General features: G+C 42.8%; 1 protein-coding gene across 5 annotated transcripts in view; it reads right to left on the bottom strand.

Annotated features, from left to right (window-relative positions):
• LOC105496922 (protein kinase, DNA-activated, catalytic subunit) overlaps nt 1-24,760 on the bottom strand; it is a 189,831-nt gene that overhangs the window by 158,580 nt on the left and 6,491 nt on the right. For all 5 annotated transcript variants that reach the window (XM_071068290.1, XM_071068288.1, XM_071068291.1 and 2 more), the window contains exons 8-20: nt 16,720-16,775; nt 16,598-16,628; nt 15,960-16,117; nt 11,777-11,923; nt 8,572-8,736; nt 7,954-8,122; nt 7,237-7,286; nt 6,200-6,325; nt 5,260-5,412; nt 3,134-3,249; nt 2,312-2,471; nt 1,547-1,633; nt 251-370 (exon numbers count right to left, since the gene is read on the bottom strand). In XM_071068290.1, the coding sequence (XP_070924391.1) occupies nt 251-370; nt 1,547-1,633; nt 2,312-2,471; nt 3,134-3,249; nt 5,260-5,412; nt 6,200-6,325; nt 7,237-7,286; nt 7,954-8,122; nt 8,572-8,736; nt 11,777-11,923; nt 15,960-16,117; nt 16,598-16,628; nt 16,720-16,775 (1,538 nt within the window). The remainder of the gene's footprint in view (nt 1-250; nt 371-1,546; nt 1,634-2,311; nt 2,472-3,133; nt 3,250-5,259; nt 5,413-6,199; nt 6,326-7,236; nt 7,287-7,953; nt 8,123-8,571; nt 8,737-11,776; nt 11,924-15,959; nt 16,118-16,597; nt 16,629-16,719; nt 16,776-24,760) is intronic.

The following is a 24,760-nucleotide window of genomic DNA, read 5'->3' as shown; positions in this document are numbered from 1 at the left end:
TACCGCAGCCTTTCAAGACACACAGGTTTAACTCTCACATCGACCTCCAAGTGCAGTTCAGAGTCACCAAGGGTCTAAGTCCCAAAGCCAGTAAGTGGCAGAAACAGACCCTGACCCGGGTACGCCTGTGAGGAAACGCTTGCTGGGACTGCCTTGGCAAGAGCGTGGTGTTTCCATGTGCTCTGGGACTCACAACAGTCCCAGATGTCTTGAACAGAGCCCAGATGGCTCTGTTCAAGACAACACCTACCTGCAGCGCAGGAATGTAGGCTCTAATATCGAGTTCGATGATGTCATGTGGCAGGGACAGAAGAAAGGTCAAACAGGAGACCAAAAGTTCATCTTTGTATTGCTTCATTTTAACTGCCACCTTAACAAGAAAGAAGACAATAATGTATATCTGAATAGAGCCTACATTTGAAAATCAACTAAAAAGAATTTGCCCTGTTCTCAAATACAAAAATGGGCATGTAGTCTTTATTGACATGACCACATTCACTTACAAATTACACACTAACCTCCAGGAAAGTTAATTTGTTGAAATGCTTAATACCTACTACATGGAAAAACAAGAATCTATTTCATTTTGAGTTGTCATCACTCAATTGAATTACGCTAAGAGAGCTCGAGGGCCTTTTTTTTTTGTAAGATAGAGTCGTGCTGCCACCCAGGCGAGTGCAGTGGTGCAACTCGGCTCACTGCAACCTCTGCCATCCTTCAAGCGGTTCTCCTGCCTCGGCCTCCCAAGTAGCTGGAATTAAAGGCACTCATCACCACATCTGGCTAATTTTTTGTATTTTTAATAGAGATGGGATTTCACCATGTTGGCCAGGCTGGTCTTGAACTCCTGCCCTCAAGTGATCCACCCACCTTGGCCTCCCAAAGTGCTAGGATTAAAGGCTTGAGCCACCATGCCTGAATGAGGGACTTTTGAAGCAAAATAACTTCCTCTACTAGTTTTTTTAGGACCTCACTCCCACTCTAGATTTAGCAAACACACTTTTGTTTTTATTTTTATTTATTTATTTATTTGAGACACAGTCTCGCTCTGTTTCCCAGGCTGGAGTGCAGTGGCACTATCTTGGCTCACTGCAACCTCCATCTCCCAGGTTCAAGCAATTCTCCTCCCCCAGTCTCCTGACCCGACACAATTCTTTTTTTTTTTGAGACAGAGTCTCACTGTGTCGCCCAGGCTGGAGCACAGTGGCACAATCTCAGGTCACTGCAACCTCTGCCTCCGGGGTTCAAGTGGTTCTCCTGCCTCAGCCTCCTGAGGAGCTGGGATTACAGGCGTGCACCACCACGCCAGAATAATTTTTGTATTTTTAGTAGAGACGTGGTTTCATTACGTTGGTCAGGCTAGTCTCAAACTCCTGACCTTGTGATCCGCCCACCTCAGCCTCCCAAAGTGCTGGGATTAGGGCATGAGCCACCACACCCAGCCCCAATTCTTAAAATAATTATTTATGATCACTAGGATTTTTTCAATAAACATTCATTTAAAAATAGTTCATAATAACACTAAAATAAATCATTTAAAAATTACCTCTTTGCCAAATTTCACAAATAAAGCAAAGCAAGAATGCTTTTCTGGGTCTTCAGGAGAGTGTTTCAGACTCTTTGGACTAACTCCCTGTCAAATAAAACAGCAAGTTAGTACACTGAACAAGAATCAGGAGACTGTATCCTAATCCAGTGGTTCCCAGCCTGTCTTCAGAGGGGTGAATCCATTTCAAGTTACCAACATCCAATGAAGACAGGAGAGAGAATCAACTCTGCAGACATTTCAAGGCACAGGCCAGTCAGAACAAGAGGAGGGAAGGTGGCGGCTAGTGAGAAGCCATGGACACAACTAAGTCCATTCCCTCTTTCTCATCTCACCCTGTAATTCCCAGGTGGGCTCATCACGTGACTGACTGAAGCGTCCAGAATGCTAATCCAGTTGTTCTCAAACTTCACTAGGTGCCAGAATCACCTGGTAGCTCCTAGCACAGGTGGCAGAGCCCTGCCCCCAGGGTTTCTGATGCAGGAAGCAATGCTCAAGGCTGCTGGTCCTGGGACCACACTTTGAAAGGCCTTGTTAATCTTACATAATTAGCCAGGTGCTTGAGCATCAGGGCAAAAAATGCTGCTAGCTTTTTAGAGTGCTATCCAACTGCCAGCCACTCACATATCAATTTTTTAAAACACATATAATAAAATTAGTAGACTTTAAAACTGCATAGGCCACAATCACATATTTTATGATACATTTATATAAACTCATAACCTAAAAAAATGCAAGATTCAACGTCCTGCAAAAAAGACTCACCTCGAAATATTTTATTTTCTTGGCATTTCTTACTGTAATAGAAAGCAATTTGTAGAAACCACTGATGAGGGGCAACCTTGTAGACTGTAAAATTAATTCATATGAAAATGAGTACACCCATGGTTCAAAAAATTCTGCTTGTTTCTCAGGGAGAATCTCTCTGTAAAAACAAATTAGAAATCGAAGGTAGAAATTTTTATCATACTGATCTTAAAATTATAAGGGACACAAATAACTAAGCTACAATTCCATTGCATAACATTTTCAGGTATCCTAAAATGTTTAGTTATATCTATAATCCATTTTTCTCTACCTGAGGATCTTTTAAACATAAAAAATAATGAAAACTGTAAGCTAGGACACTTACATACATTTTTAAAGATCTATATAATCGATTATAAAGTTTGTCTTTTATTATTTCTTTTTTTTTTTTGAGATGGAGTCTCGCTCTGTGGCCCAGGCTAGAGTGCTGTGGCGCAATCTCGGCTCACTGCAAGCTCTGCCTCCCAGGTTCACGCCATTCTCCTGCCTCAGCCTCCCAAGTAGCTGGGACTACAGATGCCCGCCACTATGCCCAGCTAATTTTTTATATTTTTAGTAGAGACCGGGTTTCACTGTGTTAGCAGGTGAAACCGGATGGTCTCGATCTCCTGACCTCGTGATCTGCCCACCTCGGCCTCCCAAAGTGCTGGGATTATAGGCGTGAGCCATTGCGCCCGGCCTATTATTTCATTTCTTGTATCTACATAAGGGATTTCCTATATTACAGCCAATAAGTAACAATCATTTTCATTCTTAAATAATTAGAATTTTACAAAATACCTGCAAAATTCCACCAGGTTAATGAAAGCCGAAAAATCTTTAGGTTTAGCCGGATGCAAGTTAGCCGCTGGATCTGAAGTCGGGATCATCCAAACACCAGGAGCCTCATCTCCGTTCTTAAAGAGTAATTGTAGCAAAGAAACATTGTACCATTCAATCACCAATCACTCAACAAATAACTTTCCAACTGACTTCATGGTCAAGGCCTGATGCTATGAAGAAAGAATGCAACAGCAAGAAAGACCAAGATGGGTGCTCAAGAGCTATGGTCTGATAAGAAGTGCAGGACTTGCAGAAAGCGTTAACCAAAAGGACTCTCGGGAAGTGATGAGAGAATGGGACAAATAGAAAAATGCCAAGGGTGGGCAGCACTTCTTGAGGGAGCTAGCAGTAATGCCTTGACAGAGACAGATTTTTAACAGGTGACCTAGAGATTTCAAGTGAAGAAACAGAGAAATAGAGAAATTATTAACAGTATTAAGAAAGATAAATGAAAAATATGGTGTTTTGGAAGTGCACGAAGATCAGTTTTAAACATGCTAAGTTTGTGTCACCAAATTTGTGTTACCAAACACAACTGTGTATTCAAATTAAAATGTTGCACAAGTAGCTAGAAATAGACAGCAGAAACCAATAAGGGAGGAGGAGGATGGAGATCAAACACATCTGGGAAGTGCTAACAGGTGGTTGTTGATCTGTTGGAACCAAGTTGGAAGGGCAGGGAACAGAGGAGAAAGGGAAGCCACTGAAGATAGCAATGAACACACACGTGTTCTAAAATGCAGGTCTGTCAGCTGACACAGTTCGAGGAAGTCCCTTTGGGCAAGTTTTTTTTTTTAATAAAATTATTTTAGACATATGCAAAGCACAAGAGCAATAAAGCACACATCAGTGTTACTACCTATCATTCAGCATGAAAAAGAGAATACTGCAAGTACAACAAAGCTGATGTGACCACGGGTTTGTACCATTTTCCCTTCATGTTTCCTCTGCACATTCTCCCCATTACCTCTTGTCTAACTTCTCAGGACTGCAGGGGAGGTACTGACGCGTGAACTCGAATCAGCACAATCTAGTCTGAAACAATCACTGCAGTCGAAAGCAAGTGAGATGCCTCCCCAGGATCTCAGTTCTTTCTCGTCAGCCTAATTACCATGGAGTCCAGTTACCACCAATGCCTCAGACAAGAGCAGGGCAGCTCCAGGCTGGTGGCCTTAAGCCATGACTTACCCTTTTTTTTCTGAGACAGAGTCTCGCTCTGTCACCTAGGCTGTAGCAGAGTGGCACCATCTCGGCTCACTGCGAGCTCTGCCTCTGGGGTTCACGCCATTCTCCTGCCTTTGCCTCCTGAGTAGCTGGGATTAGGGCGCCCGCCGCCACACCTGGCTAATTTTTTTTTTTTGAGACAGTCTCTGTCGCCCAGGCTGGAGTGCAGTAGCGTGATCTCAGCTCAATGCAAGCTCCGCCTCCTGGGTTCATGCCATTCTCCTGCCTCAGCCTCCCAAGTAGATGGGACTACAGGCGCCCGCCACCATGCCTGCCTAATTTTTTGTATTTTTAGTAGAGACAGGGCTTCACCGTGTTAGCCAGGATGGTCCCGATCTCCTGACCTTGTGATCCACCGCACCAGGCCTAAGCCACGACGTATCTTTAATCCAGGCTAGGAAAATTATGTGCAAAAAAAAGGGAGGGCATTTTCGTATTTCTCTTCCTATTATCTATACTCTTCTATCTCAGGAACACATTTAACACCTTGTACCACAAGTTTCCTTAACTATAAACAAGAGCAACCCCAGGTTTCCCTATCCTACACAAAGTCATTTCTACATAAGATTTCTGTCACTGTTTACTATTGCTAAGGAATAAGAAACAAATGAGCCTAGTAAATAACTTTTACAAAAAAAAAAATTAACATACATAAATTACTTTTTGAACCATCTAGTAATAACATTTTCTATACAATAGGTTATATCCAACAGAAATGCATCAATGGCACATAATAATCCTGAAGAACCAAATTTCCTCCAGTCCTCCTCTACAAATGTGCTATTATCCCCTAAATATTTATATGCAAAGACAGTTGATACAAAAATGATGAAAAATTACTACTAATAAAAATTTCTAACCTCTTGTTCCCCAACAGTCTGTGTTTGTAGTGTAAGATCCAATTTCTCAACAATCTTCAAAACGGATTTTACAAATTCATCATAAAGTAAATGATTCAGACTTTCACTGGAGGAATTCACAGAGAAAAATGCTTCATCTGCTAAAATAGAATCCTTTAAATAAAAAAAAACAATAAACTTCAAAATCTTGTGCAAAAAAGTATTAGTATGAGTATTTTATAAACATTAAGACACATATACAGATATATGTGCTGATTTGGGTATTATGGAAACAGTGATGATAAACTGTAGCAGATTTACCTGGAAGTTTTCAAGTTGCAAGTTACCTTCCTAAATTATTATAATAGCATTATTTCAGTCAGATATCATTTATCCAGTCATGTAACAAATACTTACTCTGTATATAGTGGTAAGTGAGAAGATTTAGGCAAATCCTTGTCAAAGCATTTACCCCAATTAATTTGTGGATGTGTATGCATAAACACAAATATGTGTAATATGCATCTACAGACACTATGTCTGTGTACATGTAAGGACATGCACGTATACTTATGTGCATACATAATACGCACACATATACAAACATACACATATATACATATATACAAATACATATATATCCATCCTCAGACTGGACCTGTTAGGAGGAACAGCTTAGCAATGAGCTGTACCATCTCGCTATTTAAAATTAAAATGAGGACGCAGCAACAGTAACTAATTAATGTTAAAGGAATTCTATGTCTGTGTTTCTTTCAATTCATTTATTTCTACTCTCATTCTAACTTCCTGATTCATAGCTTTAATTTTTTATTTTTGAAGTACAGTTTTAAATTTTTGAAAGTTAGTAAAATATAATTCTGATATGTCTTATGTCTAAACTATGAAGACTAATAATAGAGGAAGTGAGGTACATTTATGGCTTTCAAATGGTAAACATTACCATCATCTGGTCAGAGGTCAGGAGATGTCTGAAGAGATCCACGTAGTCTTTGTATGTGGGCACCTTCCATTTGCCAGTTCTGACTTCCCCTGAAGCACGGTAGTCTTCAGATTCAGACTCGGGGCCCTGGTCAGAAAGACAGCATGACAATGTGTAATGATGGATTCTCAGAAGCAGCACTACTGCCAGAACATGCTGGTTTTCGGAATTTTCTAAATTAAACTGCCACCCATAGGAGACCATATAATTAAGGAAGACACTGTATTATAAAAGCATAATTTAAAAAGCTGAGGTCAGGTGCGGTGGCTCATACCTGTAATCCCAGCACTCTGGGAGGCCAAGGTGGGTGGATCGCCTGAGGTCAAGAGCTCGAAACCAGCCTGGCTGACATGGCAAAATGTCTCTACTCTAAACACAAAAATTAGCTGGGCAAGGTGGCGGTCGCCTGTAATCCCAGCTACTCGGGAGGTTAAGGCAGGAGAATCGCTTGAACCTTGGAGGGGAAGGCTGCAGTGAGCCAAGATTGCGCCACTGCACTCCAGCCTGAATGATAGAGCGAGACTCTGTCTCAAAAAATAAACAAATAAATAAAAAGCTGAAAAATACGTGATTCTTCTGTGACTAAAACTGTGATATACCAAGAAGTATTTCAATACAATATCCACTGAATGTGCTATAATAATCTTGCTTTCGTACACAGTTCCATCTTTCATTTCATCATATGTCCTATAATTTCTGGGAACTAAGATACGCCTCCCTCAGCAATCTGTCCTAGAGTTTCAAGAGAGAAAACATTTTCTGGTTTACGAAAATGTATAAAACCTAAAGTTATGCTTAAAGATGTTTCATACCTTAGAAGTGTATTTGCCTAACAAAATACAGAGGTATTATGTCCTATGCTTTTCAAAATGTAAGGCATTGCTAATAACTAAGAAAAGAACGGCCACTTTTGCAAAATTATATTCGAAAACCTCAGCAACATTCCTAACTTTCAGTGATAACAGATTAATTTTCTAAACATTAAATTCAGAATTTACCTTTGGAAGGACCACTGGTTTAGAACATATTCTGATTAAACCCTGATGCACTGAAAAAAGAAAAAAAAAAACAAAAATGAAGGAAACACTGAAAAATAGAATCAAACGCTCAAAAAAAAAAAAAAAAACCAGTCATTTTATTTTTGGAACCCAACTTTACCTCTCAATTTATTTTCTAAGTTCATTAACAGCTTTAATTTTAAAACTTAAAATTATTGACCAGGCGCGGTGGCTCGTGCCTGTAATCCCAACACTTTGGGAGGTCGAGGCAGGGGGATCAAAAGGTCAGGAGTTCAAGACCAGCCTAGCCAATATGGTGAAACCCTGTCTCTACTAAAACTACAAAAATTAGCCAGGCGTGGTGGCAGGCGCCTGTAAGTCCCAGCTACTCTGGAGGGTGAGGCAAGAGAATCACTTGAACCCAGGAGACAGAGATTGCAGTAAACCAAGATTCCACCACTGCACTCCAGCCTGGGAGACAGAGCGAGACTCCTGTCTCCAAAAATAAAGAAAAAAAACCCAAAGACGTAAAACTATTAAAATTCAGAGGTAATAGGATGAAAAAAGGATGAGATTTTGGTCTACCAAAATTTAGGAGTTCATCAAAAGTTGTATCAAAGATACAAAAGAATTTGGTAAACAGATTCTCTTTACCTATATCAAATAATGTGTTAATTATCCAACATTACTCATAAAAACAATAAATTGCAAACTTACCCACAGTACTAATGCAATTCCTGAGAACTGGCCCTTTTGCTGCCAAAGCTAGGAACACCTTCACTATGGCTCTGCAACACACCAACTGCATTTTTGGACTGTACTGTGGGAAACTGTCTATCTGCATCACCACAAGGTGCTCCAGAACTGGAGTATACACCTCAGGAACCTACCGGAAATAATTAGCAAACCGTGAGTTAGAGGAGGGAATCAATGAATACAGGAATAATACAAATATTCTAAGTAATTACAACCGAATTAGACACTTGTTTAAAAAAAACATGGTTTGTCATCTAACCTGCTGCTTAACATTTATTACTGTGATTGCCTTAAAAAAAAAAAAAAAAAACACACACAGTAAAAATTGTCTTGAGGTGCAATTCTATCCCAAGCAACAATTCCAAATCTTTCAGAAAGATGGCAAGAGAAACAAATTTTTTTTTCCTGTTCTGGATAACAAAAAATCAAGTTTCATGACAATAATTGTATTGCCACAAAATACTAAAACTGTCACATTGTTCCCAACAGTGCCTACACTAAATGTATTGTATGACTCCATCAAGTTATTTGAAGAAATGAAGATTAAATACTTAAAACTGTGCTGTTTAGTTCACTTACTGTGTCAAGGTACAGCAAGACACTAGCAACAGACTGGAGGAAGCTCGGCATCTGATAAACACGGTCGTCACCAGTGTCTGTCTGGGTGAGGAACATCTGCTTGCAGCGCTGAATGAGCTCAACATACATGAAGTCAACATCTTTTGCGTTTATAACTTTGCAGGGCTTTAGAAAAGGGAAAACATAAGTTTTCATTAATCTTATCAAGATCAAAATAACGATATTTAAGGTGTCATGTTAAGCCATGTGATTATAAACACAAGTTTAATAAGGCTTTTTTTTTTTTTTTTTTTTTGAGATGAACTTTTGCTCTTGTCCAGGCTGGAGTGCAATGGCATGATCTCGGCTCACCACAACCTCCACTTCCCGGGTTCAAGTGATTCTCCCACCTCAGCCTCCCGAATAGCTGGGATTACAGGCATGAGCCACCATGCCTGGCTAATTTTTTTTTCTTTTTTTGTATTGTTAAGTAGAAACAGGGTTTCTCCATGTTGCTCAGGCTGGTCTCGAACTCCTGACCTCAGGTGATCTGCCCACCTCAGCCTCCCAAAGTGCTCGGATTACAGGCGTGAGCCATAAGCTTTTTAATTAAGAAGAAATACAGATATAAAATACAGTATCTGCCCAGGTACAGTGGCCCATGCCTGTAATCCCAGCACTTTGGGAGGCCAAGGCGGGCAGATCACCTGAGGTCACGAGTTCAAGACCAGCCTGGCCACCATGGTGAAACCTCATCTCTAAAAAAACACACACACACACACACACAAATTAGCCACGTGTGGTGGCGCACAACTGTAATCCCAGCTACTCAAGAGGCTGAGACATGAGAATCGCTTGAACCCGGGAAGTGGAGGTTGAAGTGAGCTGAGATCGCACCACTGCACTCCAGCCTGGGCAACAGTGAGGTTTCACCTCAATAAATAAATAAATAAATAAATAAATAAATAAATAAATAAATAAAATATGGTATCTCATTATAAAGATGCTTTGTATAATAATATGTAATCACATTTTCAATACTTATTCACACAGGAAGCATTTATTGGTTGTCAGCTATGTTCTAGGCACTGTTTAGACAGTGGGTACTGAGGACAAATGAAAGGCTTCCCTGCCCCCAAGGCTGTCCATCTACAGGAGAGGCCAGGAGTCCATACATGACTGGAAGATGCTCCATGTCACGCTCCACACCACACCAGAGACATTTTTTCAAACTCACAAATGTGCTAATGCAATTGCTCAATTTCAGACTTTTCTAAGGCTTCTTTTCCAGGACTTCTGAATCCAGTCCAGACTCCCAGAGGATCTGACGGTGCACCTCGTTTCCCCTTTCCTGTCTATCATGCTCTAGCCACAGGGACAAGCTCAAGTGGGGGTAGATCACTGCGTAAAGGGAAAATCCCATGCGATCTTTTAGCTCAGAGCCTTCTGCCATTCTGTTTCTTCTGCCCTAAGCATATTTAAAGAAGGCAACAGAGACAAATGGAGATGAAGATTAAGAAAATGGGAATGGCTAGGCACGGTGGCTTACAGCTATAAGCCCAGTGCTTTGGGGACTGAGGCAGGAGGTTCGCTTGAAGCCAGGAGTTCAAGACCAGCCTGTGTAACAAAGTGAGATATCATCTCTACAAAAGATTAAAAAATTTGCTGGGCATGGTGGCTCATGCCTGTGGTCCCAGCTACTCGGGAAGTTAAGGCAGGAGGATCGCTTAGCCCTAGAAGTCAGGGCTGCAGTGAGTTATGATTGTACCGCTACACTCCAGCCTGAGAGGCAAAAAAGAAAAAGAAAAGAAAAAGAGAGAGGCCAGGAGCGGTGGCTCATGCCTGTAATCCCAGCACTTTGGGAGGCCAAGGTGGGCAGATGACCTGAGGTCGGGAGTTCAGGACCAGCCTCACCAACATGGAGAAACCCCGTCTCTACTAAAAATACAAAAATAAAACAGCCAGGCATGGTGGTGCATGCCTGTAATCTCAGCACTCGGGAGGCTGAGGCAGGAGAATTGCTCGAACCCGCGAGGCGAAGGTTGTGGTGAGCCGAGGTCATGCCATTGCACTCCAGACTGGGCAACAAGAGCGAAACTCCAACTCAAAAATTTAAAAAAAAAAAAAAAAGAAGAAAAAAAAGGGAGAGATTATAGGAAGAAAAAGGAATTTAGTTGTCTTTTCTACAAAGCAGAAGTCATAGAGTTCCACTAAGAAGAAATAACTAGGGTTATTCTTAACATTTTTCTTTAAAAAAATTTTTAAAGAGAGATAGTGTCTCCGTTGCCCACATTGGAGTACAGTGGCTCGATCATAACTCACTGCCACCTCTGCCTCCTGAGTTCAAGAGATTCTCCTGCCTCAGTCTCCCAAGCAATTGGGATTACAGGTGCACGCCACCACACCCGGCTAATTTTTGTATTTTTAGTAGAGAGAGGGCTTTATCACTTTGGCCAGGCTGGTCTCAAACCCCTGACCTCAGGTGATCTGCCCGCCTCAGCCCCGCAAGGTGGTGAGATTACAGGTGTGGGCTGCCACACCTAGCTAATATTCTTAAATATATCTCTTTCTGTCATATAAACTTTTTTTTTTTTTAACTTCTCTTTCTAAAACTGAGTGAAATCAACTACAATTTTACTTTAGGAATAAGGAGCAGCATAGTATAGAGGGGAAACGTGTTTCTACTCTTCACGCTTGGACTTATGCCTTGGTTCTGTCAATTCTGAGTCTCTTAACAAGTTTCCTAATTTCTCTGGGTCTTGGTTTGCTAATCTGTAAAACAGAGTAATACTCAGCTCCTAAGGGTTAGGAGAATTTGAGATAAACACATATAAAGAATTCTAGTACATAGTAGACAGTGAAGGAATCTTAACTGTTAATAAACACTAATACAGTGACCCTCACGATATGTGGGAGGGATTGGTTCCAGGCCTCCTCAGTATACCTAAATCCATGCATACTCAAGTCCCACAGTCACTCTGTGGAAGCCTCATATACAAAAAGTCAGCCCTCTATATAAGTTTCAAATCCAGCACACACTGTATTTTTGATCTGTATGGCAGAAAAACATCTGCATGTAAGTGGACCTGTGCAGTTCACGCCCACGTTATTCAAGGGTCTGCTGTATTGTTGCAAGTATTAGACACTACTCAAAATGCAATAAATTAGATTCCTTTAAACAATCACGTGAAACCAAGACAAAATAGAGTAAGTTAATGAGACATACTCCTGCAAAAAGTCCATATCCACGGATAGCAATAGATAACTCCTTGTTGTTCGAATCCACATTTCTGATGATTCCATAAAACTGCTCCATAAAGTACTGCAGTTTACTTTTATGCATTTCTGCATTTTTCGCCACCATATTAGAAACCTGCAAATACATAATATTTTGAAATATTTAATAGCAATGGAATCTTTACAAATACGGAAAAACTAGAACTGTTTAGATGCTACTAATGTACTATTATAGTCACACGCAATTGCTTTAAATCATAAAGACCCTTTGCTTCCATTTTGCTTAGTCTCTATCAGGTTCAGAAAAGTGTCTTAAATAAGGTTATGTGATACATTTTTCCTAGAGAAGGGACTAAGAGACCGAGGATACGCCTAAGCCTGAAAAGAAAAAAAAAACAGGTTTTGAAGTAAGATTATCTGAGGAAGCAAAGAGCAGTCTTTAGAGCTCACCTGTCACCCACACAGTAAAAGAGAGTTGTCAGGGGACCAGTGATTTCAGACGTCATCAATAAATACAGTTCAGAACAATCAGAATGACAAGACATCTCAGTTTTCAAAAAAATAAGCTACAAACTATAAAGCTTAAATCAAGTGATGCAAGGGGAAAATGTCGTCTGAGAAGCAAAGAGATCATTATTTACCAAACCAAGAGACAAGATCCTAAATGCAAGAACTAATACAGGTATTCAGAGAGCATTCCCCATTTCAGCACAAAGACTGTCCAGAATAAGAATGGAAGGAATCTATCTAGACAATTATCAAAGACAGAAAAAAAAACCCACCTTCGGCTGGGCGCAGTGGCTCAAGCCTGTAATCCCAGCACTTTGGGAGGCCGAGACGGGTGGATCACGAGGTCAGGAGATGGAGACCATCCTGGCTAACACGGTGAAACCCCGTCTCTACTAAAAAATACAAAAAAAAAACTAGCCAGGCAAGGTGGCGGGCGCCTGTAGTCCCAGCTACTCGAGAGGCTGAGGGAGAAGAATGGCGTGAACCTGGGAGGCAGACCTTGCAGTGAGCTGCGATCCGACCACTGAACTCCAGCCTGGGCGACAGAGCGAGACTCTGTCTCAAAAAAAAAAAAAAAACCCACCTTCCATTGCCAATTTATCCATACACTTCCCAATCCCCCTAAAGCCACTAGGTCTTAGGGCGTGACCTTCGGGAACTTTGCTCCCTATTTGTTTTAGAAGAATGAAACATTGTATATACTGTTTCATAATTTACTTCTTCACAAAACATATTATAAATGTTTCTCAAGAAGTAAACAAACAACAATATCATTTTACTTAACTACAGAATACCAAATAATTATATACGATAATGTGTAACCACCTAAACACTGCTAATTTTCTGTTATTGTATTCCCAGTAAGCATGTTTTTAATGCATCTTTATTCAACTATTTCCTGTATATAATATTAAAGACTCGAAAATAATTATTCAACAGTAGCAGAGGACAGATTAAAACATTATGGCTCATAAATATCATTATATATTACACTGCCACTGAAAATTAATCATACAGATGTCAGCCGGGCGCAGTAGCTCACACCTGTCATCCCAGCACTTTGGGAGGCCAAGAAGGGTGGATTACCTGAGGTCAGCCTGGCCAACATGCTGAAACCCTGTCTCTAATAAAAATACAAGGTCGGGAGTGGTGGCTAAAGCCTGTAATCCCAGCACTTTGGGAGGCCGAGACGGGTGGATCACGAGGTCAGGAGATCGAGACCATCCTGGCTAACACAGTGAAACCCCATCTCTACTAAAAAATACAAAAATGTAGCCAGGCGAGGTGGCGGGCGCCTGTAGTCCCAGCTACTCGGGAGGCTGAGGCAGTAGAATAGCGTAAACTCAGGAGGCGGAGCTTGCAGTGAGCTGAGATCCGGCCACTGCACTCCAGCCTGGGCGATAGAGCGAGACTCCGTCACAAAAAAAAAAAATACAAAATTTATCCAGGCACAGTGGCAGGTGCCTATAATCCCAGCTATTTGGGAGGCTGAGGCACGAGAATTGATTAAACGCAGGAGAGAGGTTGCAGTAACCCAAGCTCACACCACTGCACTCCAGCCAGGGTGACAGAACAAAACTCCATCTCAAAAAAAAAAAAAAAAAAAAAAAACATATAGATGTCACTGTGAGGAAAATATATTCAACATAGAGGAAAATCTTAAGGCCAAAAAATTATGTATCCTTTATGTAAAGTCCTCTTTCCCTCTTCCTCTGTCCTCACTCCCTATTCTGAAGTAGGAGGGAAGGAGGGTCTCTCTCCTTGCTTGGGGCCTCAGGTCACAAGGGATGATCTAATAATGAGACTCATGGTGGGGCTGGCCACACCTGGTAACAATGTGACTCGGAATGGGAACTTTGGGTCACACAGAATCCTTGGAAGCTGAGACCCAACAACCCACTATGCCTACAGGGTGGGTCCCCAAGGGAAACCCCAAACACAGAGGTTTGGGGGAGCACCCAGTCAGTGCTCCACACATGCTGTCACACATGGATGCTGGGAAATGAATGCTGCCCTGACTCCGTGGGGATAGGACCAGGGAAGCTCCACATTTGGTACTTTCTTAGTCTCTACACCATGTGCTGCTTCCTTTGGTTGATTTTTATCTGGGCCCTTTAGATGTAATAAACCATAGCTGTATCAAATTTGAGGGTGTATTGGAAACTCCCAAACTTGCAACAGGTATCAGTGCTGAAGGCAGCATTGAGGATAGTTCTCTTGAACTTCTCCCCTGACTAAGCTCGTACAACTTTCTCACGAGATTAGCAGGTAGAATATATTTCCTCAATGAAACTCTAAAATCTATTCAATGTAGTTTTTGTTAAGAATTGGAGTGGGGAACTGAAAAGTCTCTGGCAAGGATGTGAAACAGAGATGTCTGCGTGGTTCATTAAAGACAACCAGCGCAGTGGAGGGAGGGCTGGCGGGCTTCCCTGCGGGCCCATGCCCCACTCAGCCCTGTGCTAGGAAAGGCAGGCCATCACTAGGGAACAAGGCCCCAGGGGTGCCACCAGGGATGACCCCTCTGCACACATCCCAGACACTCCTCCTTGCTAACAAAGCATGAAATTCTGTCAAGATGTTTATTGCAGTAAATGTTCACTGAGATGCAAACATATTCATATGAATCAGTAAAAAGTAATTCCTCAGATTTTTATTTCCCTTAGCAACTAAGGCCAGCCAAGTTCAGCGGAACAGAAGTTTTATGAGGAGGACCAAGAAGAGGTAACCTAAAAGCCAAGAGTGACTTCAGGGAGAACACAGTCTGACAGGAAGGCCAAGTACAGCAGGGAGGCTAAGGAGGCAAGAGGGACAGGCGACAGAGGCAGGGGCCAAAGACAAGACCCATTGGCTCAGTTTTTTGGAGGCAGGCCCAGACCTAAAAAAAGGATGGCAGTGCTCTCTCTTCTCCTTCCACACATCCTGGCTGTGACTCTCAAGCTAACACAACTGCAACACTGTTCACACAGGTTTGCAAGGATACCCTGTGAATGCAGTTACTGTTTACCCATGTATATATCAGGGCCCCTAAGAAAACGTTTATTGTGAATCTCCAGTCCTTTCCCTCAGAGCAACCCCAGAAGTCCACTTCCTTAGTGGCCAGGCCCCTGCGGACATCTCTGGAAGCCCAGGATATCCTGGAGACCAGCGCTCAGAATGACAAGCAAGGTCTCCTCAGCCGACCAGACAAGCTTCCACATACGCAGGTGCAGATTCTATAACCACCTCCTATCGAGGTGGAAAATCCACAACGGCAAAGAGGCGCTCCTCGTTTTCAAGTTGACACACAAGCATCTATCTGTCCCCTGGAGACAGCTGGCCCTCCTCTTCCAGAAGAGATGGGGCTCAGCTATCCTCAGGCCTCCACCCACTCTCCAGCTCTGACCTCCCAGCCCTTTCGGCCACCTCCTCACCACCATGTCTTCACTCCATTAGACTTGTCTCAATCTGGGCTCTGAGGCCCTAATCAAATCTGGCATCTCCTTAGCTCTCTTTCAGTCTGGCTGCCTCCCATGAGGCTGGTTGATCAACAGCTTTCTGCTTTAAATACTACAGAAGCTAACAGATCAACTTATATTTATTTTCAAACACATATGCATACAATGGGAATTTAATTCTGTGTGTGAAAGAATATTGTTAAATGACAGTTGAATGTGTGGTACCTGTTTCAGAAAGGATTCCAGGGCTGAAAGTGCAGCTTTTTTCAACTCTACATTTGTGTGGGCACACCACTTTAACAAGACTTCAAATAGAGACACGTAGTTGTCCAGAAGGCAGGTGCTAAACTGAGATGCATGCAGGGCAAATAGGCGCAAGCCAGCTGCAAATGCAAAAGCCATTATATTTAAAATCAGACGACATAAGACAGAACAGAAAACCAAAAAACCTGCAGGGATATGTCAAAGTCAAGACTGTGGTCAGGAAGATCTAGTACCATTACACTACAGTAACCCAGGGATCCCTGTCAGCCTCTAACGCTGCCAATCAACAGGCCCAACTTCACTAACAAATCCCAATACAAGGGTCAGAAGTGGAATCAGGATTCATTGAGGCAAAGGCAGAATCGAACAGCCTGGATCCCCTGAAAGATATCCTAAAATAAAATGATTTCAACCATGTAACCTGAGTATCACCATTTCAGCGAGCTTACTAAGTCACCGAAAGCCTCCCTGTAAATAACTGTGTGTGAAACATCACAGATGTTATCACATTTGCTTTCATTCAAAGTTTAACAAAAGCTTACCTGAGATGTTAATTTAGTAATCTAAACTATTATACCTCATTATAAACAGAATCCTACCTGAGGGCACAGCATATCTCTTCAGATCAATCTATTTTAGAAAAAAAAAAATTCACCATCAGTATTTGAAAGACTATACTGTAAAGGCATTAGAATAATATTAATAGTAATATTAATCCTACCTGAGGACGAATTGCCTTTAGTACAAAATTAAAAATCTCCCTTGATGTCTGGGGATCTAGGGAAATACCAAGAAGCCTCTGTTACAAATTGTAATAACAGTATCACATGACACACTTTACAGACAGCTTGACACCTATATTAACCCCATTAGTCTCTTGTGAACTCAGGAGAAACATCTTTCATCATTCCATCTAGCTAAAGTTGCAAGTTATTACTGCTGTACGGTTACGACTGCGAGAAAACAGAAAGAAAATCTGTAATAACAAAGACATGGTTTAAGCACCAACCCATCACTTACAAGCTCTGAGAGATTTAAACACCGACTCATCACTTACAAGCTCTGTTAGATAATCTCTCAGTGCCTCAATTTTCTTATTTGCAATAGGGACAGTATATACCTTTCTTTTAGGATAGTTTGGAGGATTAAATAAAATAACTTACTCATGGCCAAACATACCATTTCTCCCCAATACACCCAGGCATTTACTCAACACGTAGTACATGTAAGAAGAAAAAAAAAAAAAAAAACAGGAAAAAAAAGTACACGCCAAGATATTATGACAATTACAAATACAAATAAATTATGATCTTTGACCTCAGCATACTTATTAACTAAAAGGGAAGATAAAACAGGCACACAATTATAACATGAGGCTCTAATCCTGGCCTGACTGACATCACAGTTATTTGCATAACTGTCTCCCACCGGATTATTCATTGTAGCTATAGAGTCATGCTTTATTCATCACTAATTTCTCTACCCTTCTAACAGTGACTCGTAATCAACAAAGACTCAAGAACTGTTTGCTTTTATTGCAAGGACTGACATATTTGAGACAGAGCCCTGATGATGATGTGATAGGAGCTGGAGACAGAATGTGGTCAGAGAGGCCTTAAAGCAGAGACACATCTGCATGGTTGCAGGATGGTGGCATAAAAAAGATACGAAAAAAAGCTACTTTGGAATTCATGACAAGCAGATTTCTTCTGACTATGAGTATTCTATAAAGGCTTTCCAGATATGGGAGCATTTGTTCTGAGACTGAAAAAATAGGTACTAGTTGGGGAAAAGGTCATTCAAATAGAAAGTAATCATGTTAGTAAACACAAGTGTGCAGACACAAGGACACCCACAGTATACAGTGGGTTTGGGGTATGGGGACTTGGCAAAGACAGACTTCTCCAGGCTCTGCCCTCCATGGTCCACTCTCCTGCAGCCCCTCCCTCTAGTGGCCCACTCCATGTACAAGCATAGTCTTGTTCTGCTTTTTTCAATGTGGTAAAACACACATATTTATCATTCAAACAATGTGTACAGATACAATTCGTTGGCACTAAATATATTCACACTGTTGTGTAACCATCACTATGGTCTATACCCAAAATGTTTTCACCATCAAAAACAGAAGCGTGCCCATCAAACACTAACTCCCATTTCCCCTCCCCCAGCCCCAGTAACCTCTATTTTACTTTGTCTCTGTGAATCTGACTACTCTATATACCTCGTGTAAGTGAAATCACACATTGTTTGCCTTTCATGGCTGGCTTATTCCACTTAGCAACCTGTCTGCAAGGTTCATCCATGCTGCAGCATGTGTCAGACTTTCCTGCCTTTTCAAGTCTGAATAATGTTCCGTTGTGTCTATGCGCCACATTTTATCCATTCATCCCTGGATGAACACTTGGGTGGTTCTGGCCCTTTGGCTTACTATGGATTTGCTGCTAGGAACACGGGTGTGCAAATTCTGTTTGTTTCTTTTTTTTGAGACAGAATTTCGCTTTGTCACCCAGAATGGAGGGGAGTGGCATGATCTTGGCTCACGACAACCTCCACCTCCCGGGTTCAAGCAATTCTCTGCCTCAGCCTCTCGAGTAGATGGGATTACAGGTGGCTGCCACCACGCCCGGCTAATTTTTTTGTATTTTTAGTAGAGATGGGGTTTCACTATCTTGGCCAGGCTGATCTTGAATTCCTGACCTCATGATACACCCGCCTCAGCCTCCCAAAGTGCTGGGATTACAGGTGTGAGCCACCATGCCCTGCCTGCTTCTATTTTTTTTAAACCCTCTCTTCGCCAGGTGCAGCAGCCCTCAGTCTCTCACAAACAGTCTCTCAATCCTACACTAACTCACATCCCACACCCAACAGCAGTCACGCAGACCCCTGTGAAACATCTCTTGGCCCACATCCACTCCTTTTTGAAAAGCCCTCGCTCCCACTCCATCTGGAATGAGATCTCAGCTCAGAAAACCCTCACACACCAACCCTGTGTCCTTCCCATCTCACTCTGGCCCACCTTGTGTACCTCCACACTCTCGACACGCCAGCTCTTATAGACCCTCGGACCACTGCATGCAGGCTAAGCACAGGGTCAGAGGCTGGCCGAGCATGGGGCCGGGTGCTGAGCACCCGCTGCCTGGAATGACTGCTCTTCCCAGCACTTCCCCAGTTGTCTCCCTCTCCTCCTTCTGACCACGACTTCTGCGTTACATCCTCAGAAAGTACCAGTGGGTCGTGTGCTCCACTTCTCCAAATTCTGGCATTCCTCTTCACTACACCCCACCTCTGGGCATTGCTGAACCCCAAAATCAGCAGAGCTGCTTTATTTGTTCATCTGTTTCCTCCACTAGACTGAGCTCATGATGGTAGGAACTTGGTGATTTCAATCACTGGTTTAACACCAAGTTCATCACTCTTTAGATAGATGGCACCCACAGCCAGGCACAGTGCCTCAAGCCTGTAATCTCAGCACCTTTGGGAGGCCAAGGCTGGTGGATCGCTTGAGCCTAGGAGTTCAAGACCAGACTGGGCAACATGGTGAAACCTTGTCTCTACTAAAAACACAAAAATTAGCCGGGCATGGCATCGCACACCTGTAATCCCAGCTACTTGGGAGGCTGAGGCACAAGAATCACTTGAACGCAGGAGGCAGAGGTTGCAGTGAGGCGAGATCGCACCACTGCACTCCAGCCTAGGTGACAGGGCAAGACTCAGTCTCAAAAAGAAAAAATAAAATAAAAATTACCAGGGCAAGGTGGCACGCACCTGTAGTCCCCAGCTACTTGGGGAGGGCCATGGTGGGAGGATCATTTGAGCCCAGGAGGTTGAGGATGCAGTGAGCCCATATCACAGCACTGAACTACAGCCTGGATAACAAAGTGAGACCCTGTCTCAAAAACGATGTTTACATATATATATATACACACACACACGTATACATACACATATATATACAAATTTTTTTTGAGATAGAGTCTCATTCTGTCACCAGGCTAGAGGGCAGTGGCGCGATCTCGGGTCACTGCAGCCTCCGCCTCCCGGGTTCAAGATTACAGGCATGTGTCACCATGCCCAGCTAATTTTTGTATTTTTGGTAGAGACAGGGTTTCACCATGTTAGCCAGGATGGTCTCAATCTCTTGACCTTGTGATCTGCCCGCCTTGGCCTCCCAAAGTGCTGGGATTACAGGCGGGAGCCACCTTGCCCAGCCTTATAATTTTAATAACTCATTCATACAGTCTGTACTTCCTGGGTGCCTTATATATATGTATGAACGAATTAGTATTTAGTGCTTGAAGTCACATGATCGTGGCATCACAAAAATAGTATAAATTTTAGCCTCAGACCAAGGCTTAAATCCCAGACTTGTCATTTGTTAGTTTCCTAGTGTTGCCATAATAACTTACCATTAACTTAATAGTTTAAAACAATACAGATTTATTACCTATAGTTCCAGAAGTGAGAAGTCTGAAATGATTCTCATATCGAGCTAAATTCAAGGCATCAGCAGGGCTGTGCTCCTTCTGAGAGGCTCTAGGGGAGAACCCTTTTCTCACTTCTCCAGCCTTGAGAGGCACCCCCATGCCTTGATTCCTGCCACCTTCCACATCCCCTTACTCTGGCCTCCTCTGTGCCTCCCTCTTCCACATGTAAGGACCCTGTGATCACACCAGGCCCATGGGGATGATCCAGGATCATCTCTCCACTTCAAGGTCAGCTGATTAGCAACCTTAACCCTGCTATGCCATGCAGTGTAACAGGGATGAGGATGGGAAACCCTGGTGGCCATTATTCTCCTAACTACACAAGTCACTGTGACTTGGGGCAAGTTACTTAACCTGTCTGAGTTGCAGTTTACTAATCTATACAACAGAGACATTTTACCTGCCATGCAGATTCATAATAGGAACTTGCCTTGCAACATGTCTAGAATAGTCCTTAACACATAAAAAATGAGCACTAAGTGCTACTATTTTCCTTCCACTATAAATGTTCACTGAGTGCCCGTTATAAGCCAAGTACACATAAAGACAAATAAGCACCATCACCTGCCAGCAGGGTCAAGGGAGAGAATCAAACATATGACTTAAGAAACTTAAAATATGACCGTAAGTGCTGTCACAGAGGGGAGTACAGAGGCCAGAGGAAGTGGCTCACCTCAGGGGAATCATAACTGCTTCCTAAAAGGGGTGACGGTTGAAAAGCAGCTGAGGAAGTGGGAGCCACAGGATACAGGAGAGAGGAGAGAGAACATAGGAAGGAAAATTACACAGGGCTACTCTAACAGTCTTGATAAGCAAGGAAGAAGGCATGGGTAGAAACATTAGCTTAAAATGAAACTGCTGCTTACATAGGTTAAAAAAAATCACTGGATATAAGCAATTTTGTAAGTTTCAACCTAATGGAAGAAAAACACAGAGTAGGTACAAACATTTGGTAATTACTTGAGGATAAAGTGATAAGGACGCCAGGGGTGGTGGCTCATGCCTTATAAATCCCAGCACTTTGGGAGGCTGAGGCAGGTGGATCACCTAAGGTCAGGAGTTGGAGACCAGCCTGGCCAACACGGTGAAACCCCATCTCTACTAAAAATACAAAAATCAGCTGAGCATGGTGGCACATGCCTGTAACCCCAGCTACTCGGGAGGCTGAGGCAGGAGAAAGGCTTGAATCCAGGAGGCAGAGGTTGCAGTGAGCCAAGATCGCGCCATTGCACTCCAGGCTGGGTGATAAGAGTGAAACTCTGTCTCAAAAAAAAGAAAAAGTGATAAGAAAGAGCAAAGGAGTTTTTTTGTCCCCGCTTAAGATTATTTTAGGATCAGCTAGGTGCAGTGGCTCACACCTGTAATCCCAGCACTTCGGGAGCCGAGGTGGGCGGATCATGAGGTCAGGAGATGGAGACCATCCTGGCTAACACGGTGAAACCTATCTCTACTAAAAATACAAAAACAAAATTAGCTGGGTGTGGTGGCGGGTGCCTGTAGTACCAGCTACTCAGGAGGCTGAGGCGGGAGAATGGCGTGAACCCAGAAGGTGGAGCTTGCAGTGAGCCGAGATCACGCCATTGCACCCTAGCCTGGGTGACAGCGAGACTCAGAAAAAAAAAAAAAGATTATTTTAGGATTAAAAGTTACATTTGTCTTTTCAGAAAAAGAAAAGAATTTCATTGGCCAGGCGTGGCAGGTCATGTCTATAATCCCAATGCTTTGGAGGCTGAGGTGGGAGGATCACTTGATGGGAGGAGTTCAATACCAGCCTGGGCAACACAGCGAGACTGTCTCTGCAAAATATAAAAGGAGCCAGGCATGGTGGTGCCTATAGTCTCAGCTATTCTTGAGGCTGAGGTGGGAGAACTGCTTGAGCCAGGAGTTCAAGACTGCAGTGAGCCATGATTGTATCTGTGAGTAGCCACTGTACTCCAGCCTGGGGAGACCCCATCTCTTAAAAAAATTTAAAAAATGAAAAAACTGAACTTCAGCAAAATAAGGGATTTTTGTGTACCAAAAGACATAATCAACACCATGAAAATGTAACTCAAAAAATGAGAGAAGGGCCAGGTGCAGTGGCTCACACTTGTAATCCCAGCACTTTGGGAGGCCAAGGTGGGCAGATCTCTTGGTTGGAGACCAGCCTGGGCAACATGGGGAAACCATGTCCCTTCAAAAAGTACAAAAATTAGTCATCTGTGGTGGCATATGCCCGTGGTCCCAGCTACTTGGGAGGCTGAGGTAGGAGGATCACTTGAGCCCAGGAGGTGGAGGCATGCAGAGAGCCATGTTCGCATCACTGCACTCCAACCTGGGCAACAGAGTGAGACCCTGTCTCAAAAAAAAAAAAAAGAAAGGAAAGAAAAAGGGAGGGAGAAAATATTTGCAAATATATATCATATATCTGATAAGAAACTGGTATCTAACTAGGCATAGTGGCTCACGCCTGTAATCCTAGTACTTTGGGGAGCCAAGGCAGGAGGATTACTTGAGCCCAGGAGCTAGAAACCAGCCTGGGCAACATGGCAAAACCTTGACTCTACAAAAAAATTTTTTAATATTAGGTGTACACCTTTGGTGTTAGCTACTTGGGAGGCTAATGTGGGAGGATTCCTCGAGCCCAAGAAGTTGAGGCTGCACTGGGCCACGTTTGAGCCATTGCACTCCAGCCTGGGTGAGAGAGCAAGACCCTGTCTCCAACAAAAAAAAAAAAAAAAAAAGGAAAGAAGAAAATGATATCTACAACTCAACAAAAAGTCAAACAAACCAATTAACCTAAAAAATGGGCAAAAGATCTGAATAGACATTTCTCCAAAGACACACAAATGGCGAGTAAGTACATGAAAAGATGCGCAACCAACATTATTCATCATCAGGGAAATGCAAATCAAAACCACGAGACATCCCTTCATAACCATTAGGCATTAGGATGTCCACTACCAAAAAAAACAGAAAATGAGAAGTCAGTAAGGATGTGGAGAAGCTGCAACCCTTGTGCACTGCTGGTGGGAATGTAAAATGCTGCAGCCACTGTGAAAAACAGTATGACGATTCCTCAGAAAATTTAAAACTAAGGTTACCATACAATCCAACAATCATAATTCTAAGTATATACCCAAAAGAATCCAAAGCAGGGACTGCCAACAGATTTCTGTACAATGATCATGGCACTACTACTGAGAATAACCACTAAGTAGAGGCAAACCAAGTGTCCATACATGGATGAATGAATCAACAAAATGCAGTGAATACACACAGGAATATGATTCAGCCTTTGAAAAGAAGACAATGCTGACACATCAGGATATGGACGAACCTGAAAGACACTAGCCTAAGTGAAATAAGCAACACAGAAAAAGCTACATACCATGAGTTCATCTGTATAACTTTTTGAAATGACGAAACCACAGACGGAGACAGATGAGCCGTTATTAGGGGGCCAAGACAGGGGAAGAGGTTAACTATGGCTCTAACTAAGTCAGTAGCACACGGGACCCTTGTGCTAATCAACCTGTTCAATATCTTGACTACAATGGCACATACACGTGACAGAATTACACAGAACTCGCTGGGTGTGGTGGCTCATGCCTATAATTCCAGCACTTTAGGAGACCAAGGCGGGCAGATTACTTGAGCCCAGGAGTTCAAGACCAGCCTGGGCAACATAGTGATATCCTGTCTCAATTATTTAAAAAAAAAAAAAAAAATTTTAAAAGGGCCCGGTGCAATGGCTCACGCCTATAATTCCAGAACTTTGGGAAGCTGAGGCAGGTGGATCACTAGAGCCCATGAGTTTGAGAACAGCCTGGCCAACATGATGAAACTCCATCTCTACTAAAAATACAAAAATTAGGCCAGGCGTGGTGGCTCACGCCTGTAATCCCAGCATTTTGGGAGACCAAGGTGGGCAGATCACTTGAGGTCAGGAGTTCGAAACCAGCCTGGCCAAAATGGTGAAACCCAATCTCTACCAGAAATACAAAAAAAATTAGCGGTTTAGTGGCGAGCGCCTGTAATCCCAGGTACTCAGGAGGCTGAGGCAGGAGAATTACTTGAATCTGGGAGGCAGAGGCTGCAGTGACCTGAGATGGAGCCACTGCACTCCACCCTGGGCGACAGAGCAAGACTCCCTCTCAAAAAAAAAAAAAAAAAAAATTAGCCAGGCGTGGTGGTGCATGCCTATAGTCCCAGCTATTCAGGAGGCTGAAGTGAAGAACTGTTTGAACCTGGGAAGCAGAGGTTGCAGTGAGCCAAGAAAGTACCACTACACTC

This window comes from Macaca nemestrina, chromosome 8 (genome assembly GCF_043159975.1).
Source record: "Macaca nemestrina isolate mMacNem1 chromosome 8, mMacNem.hap1, whole genome shotgun sequence".
Taxonomy (NCBI): Eukaryota; Metazoa; Chordata; class Mammalia; order Primates; family Cercopithecidae; genus Macaca; species Macaca nemestrina.
Note: the sequence above shows the minus strand (reverse complement) of the source record. Positions and strands in the feature narration are given on the sequence as shown.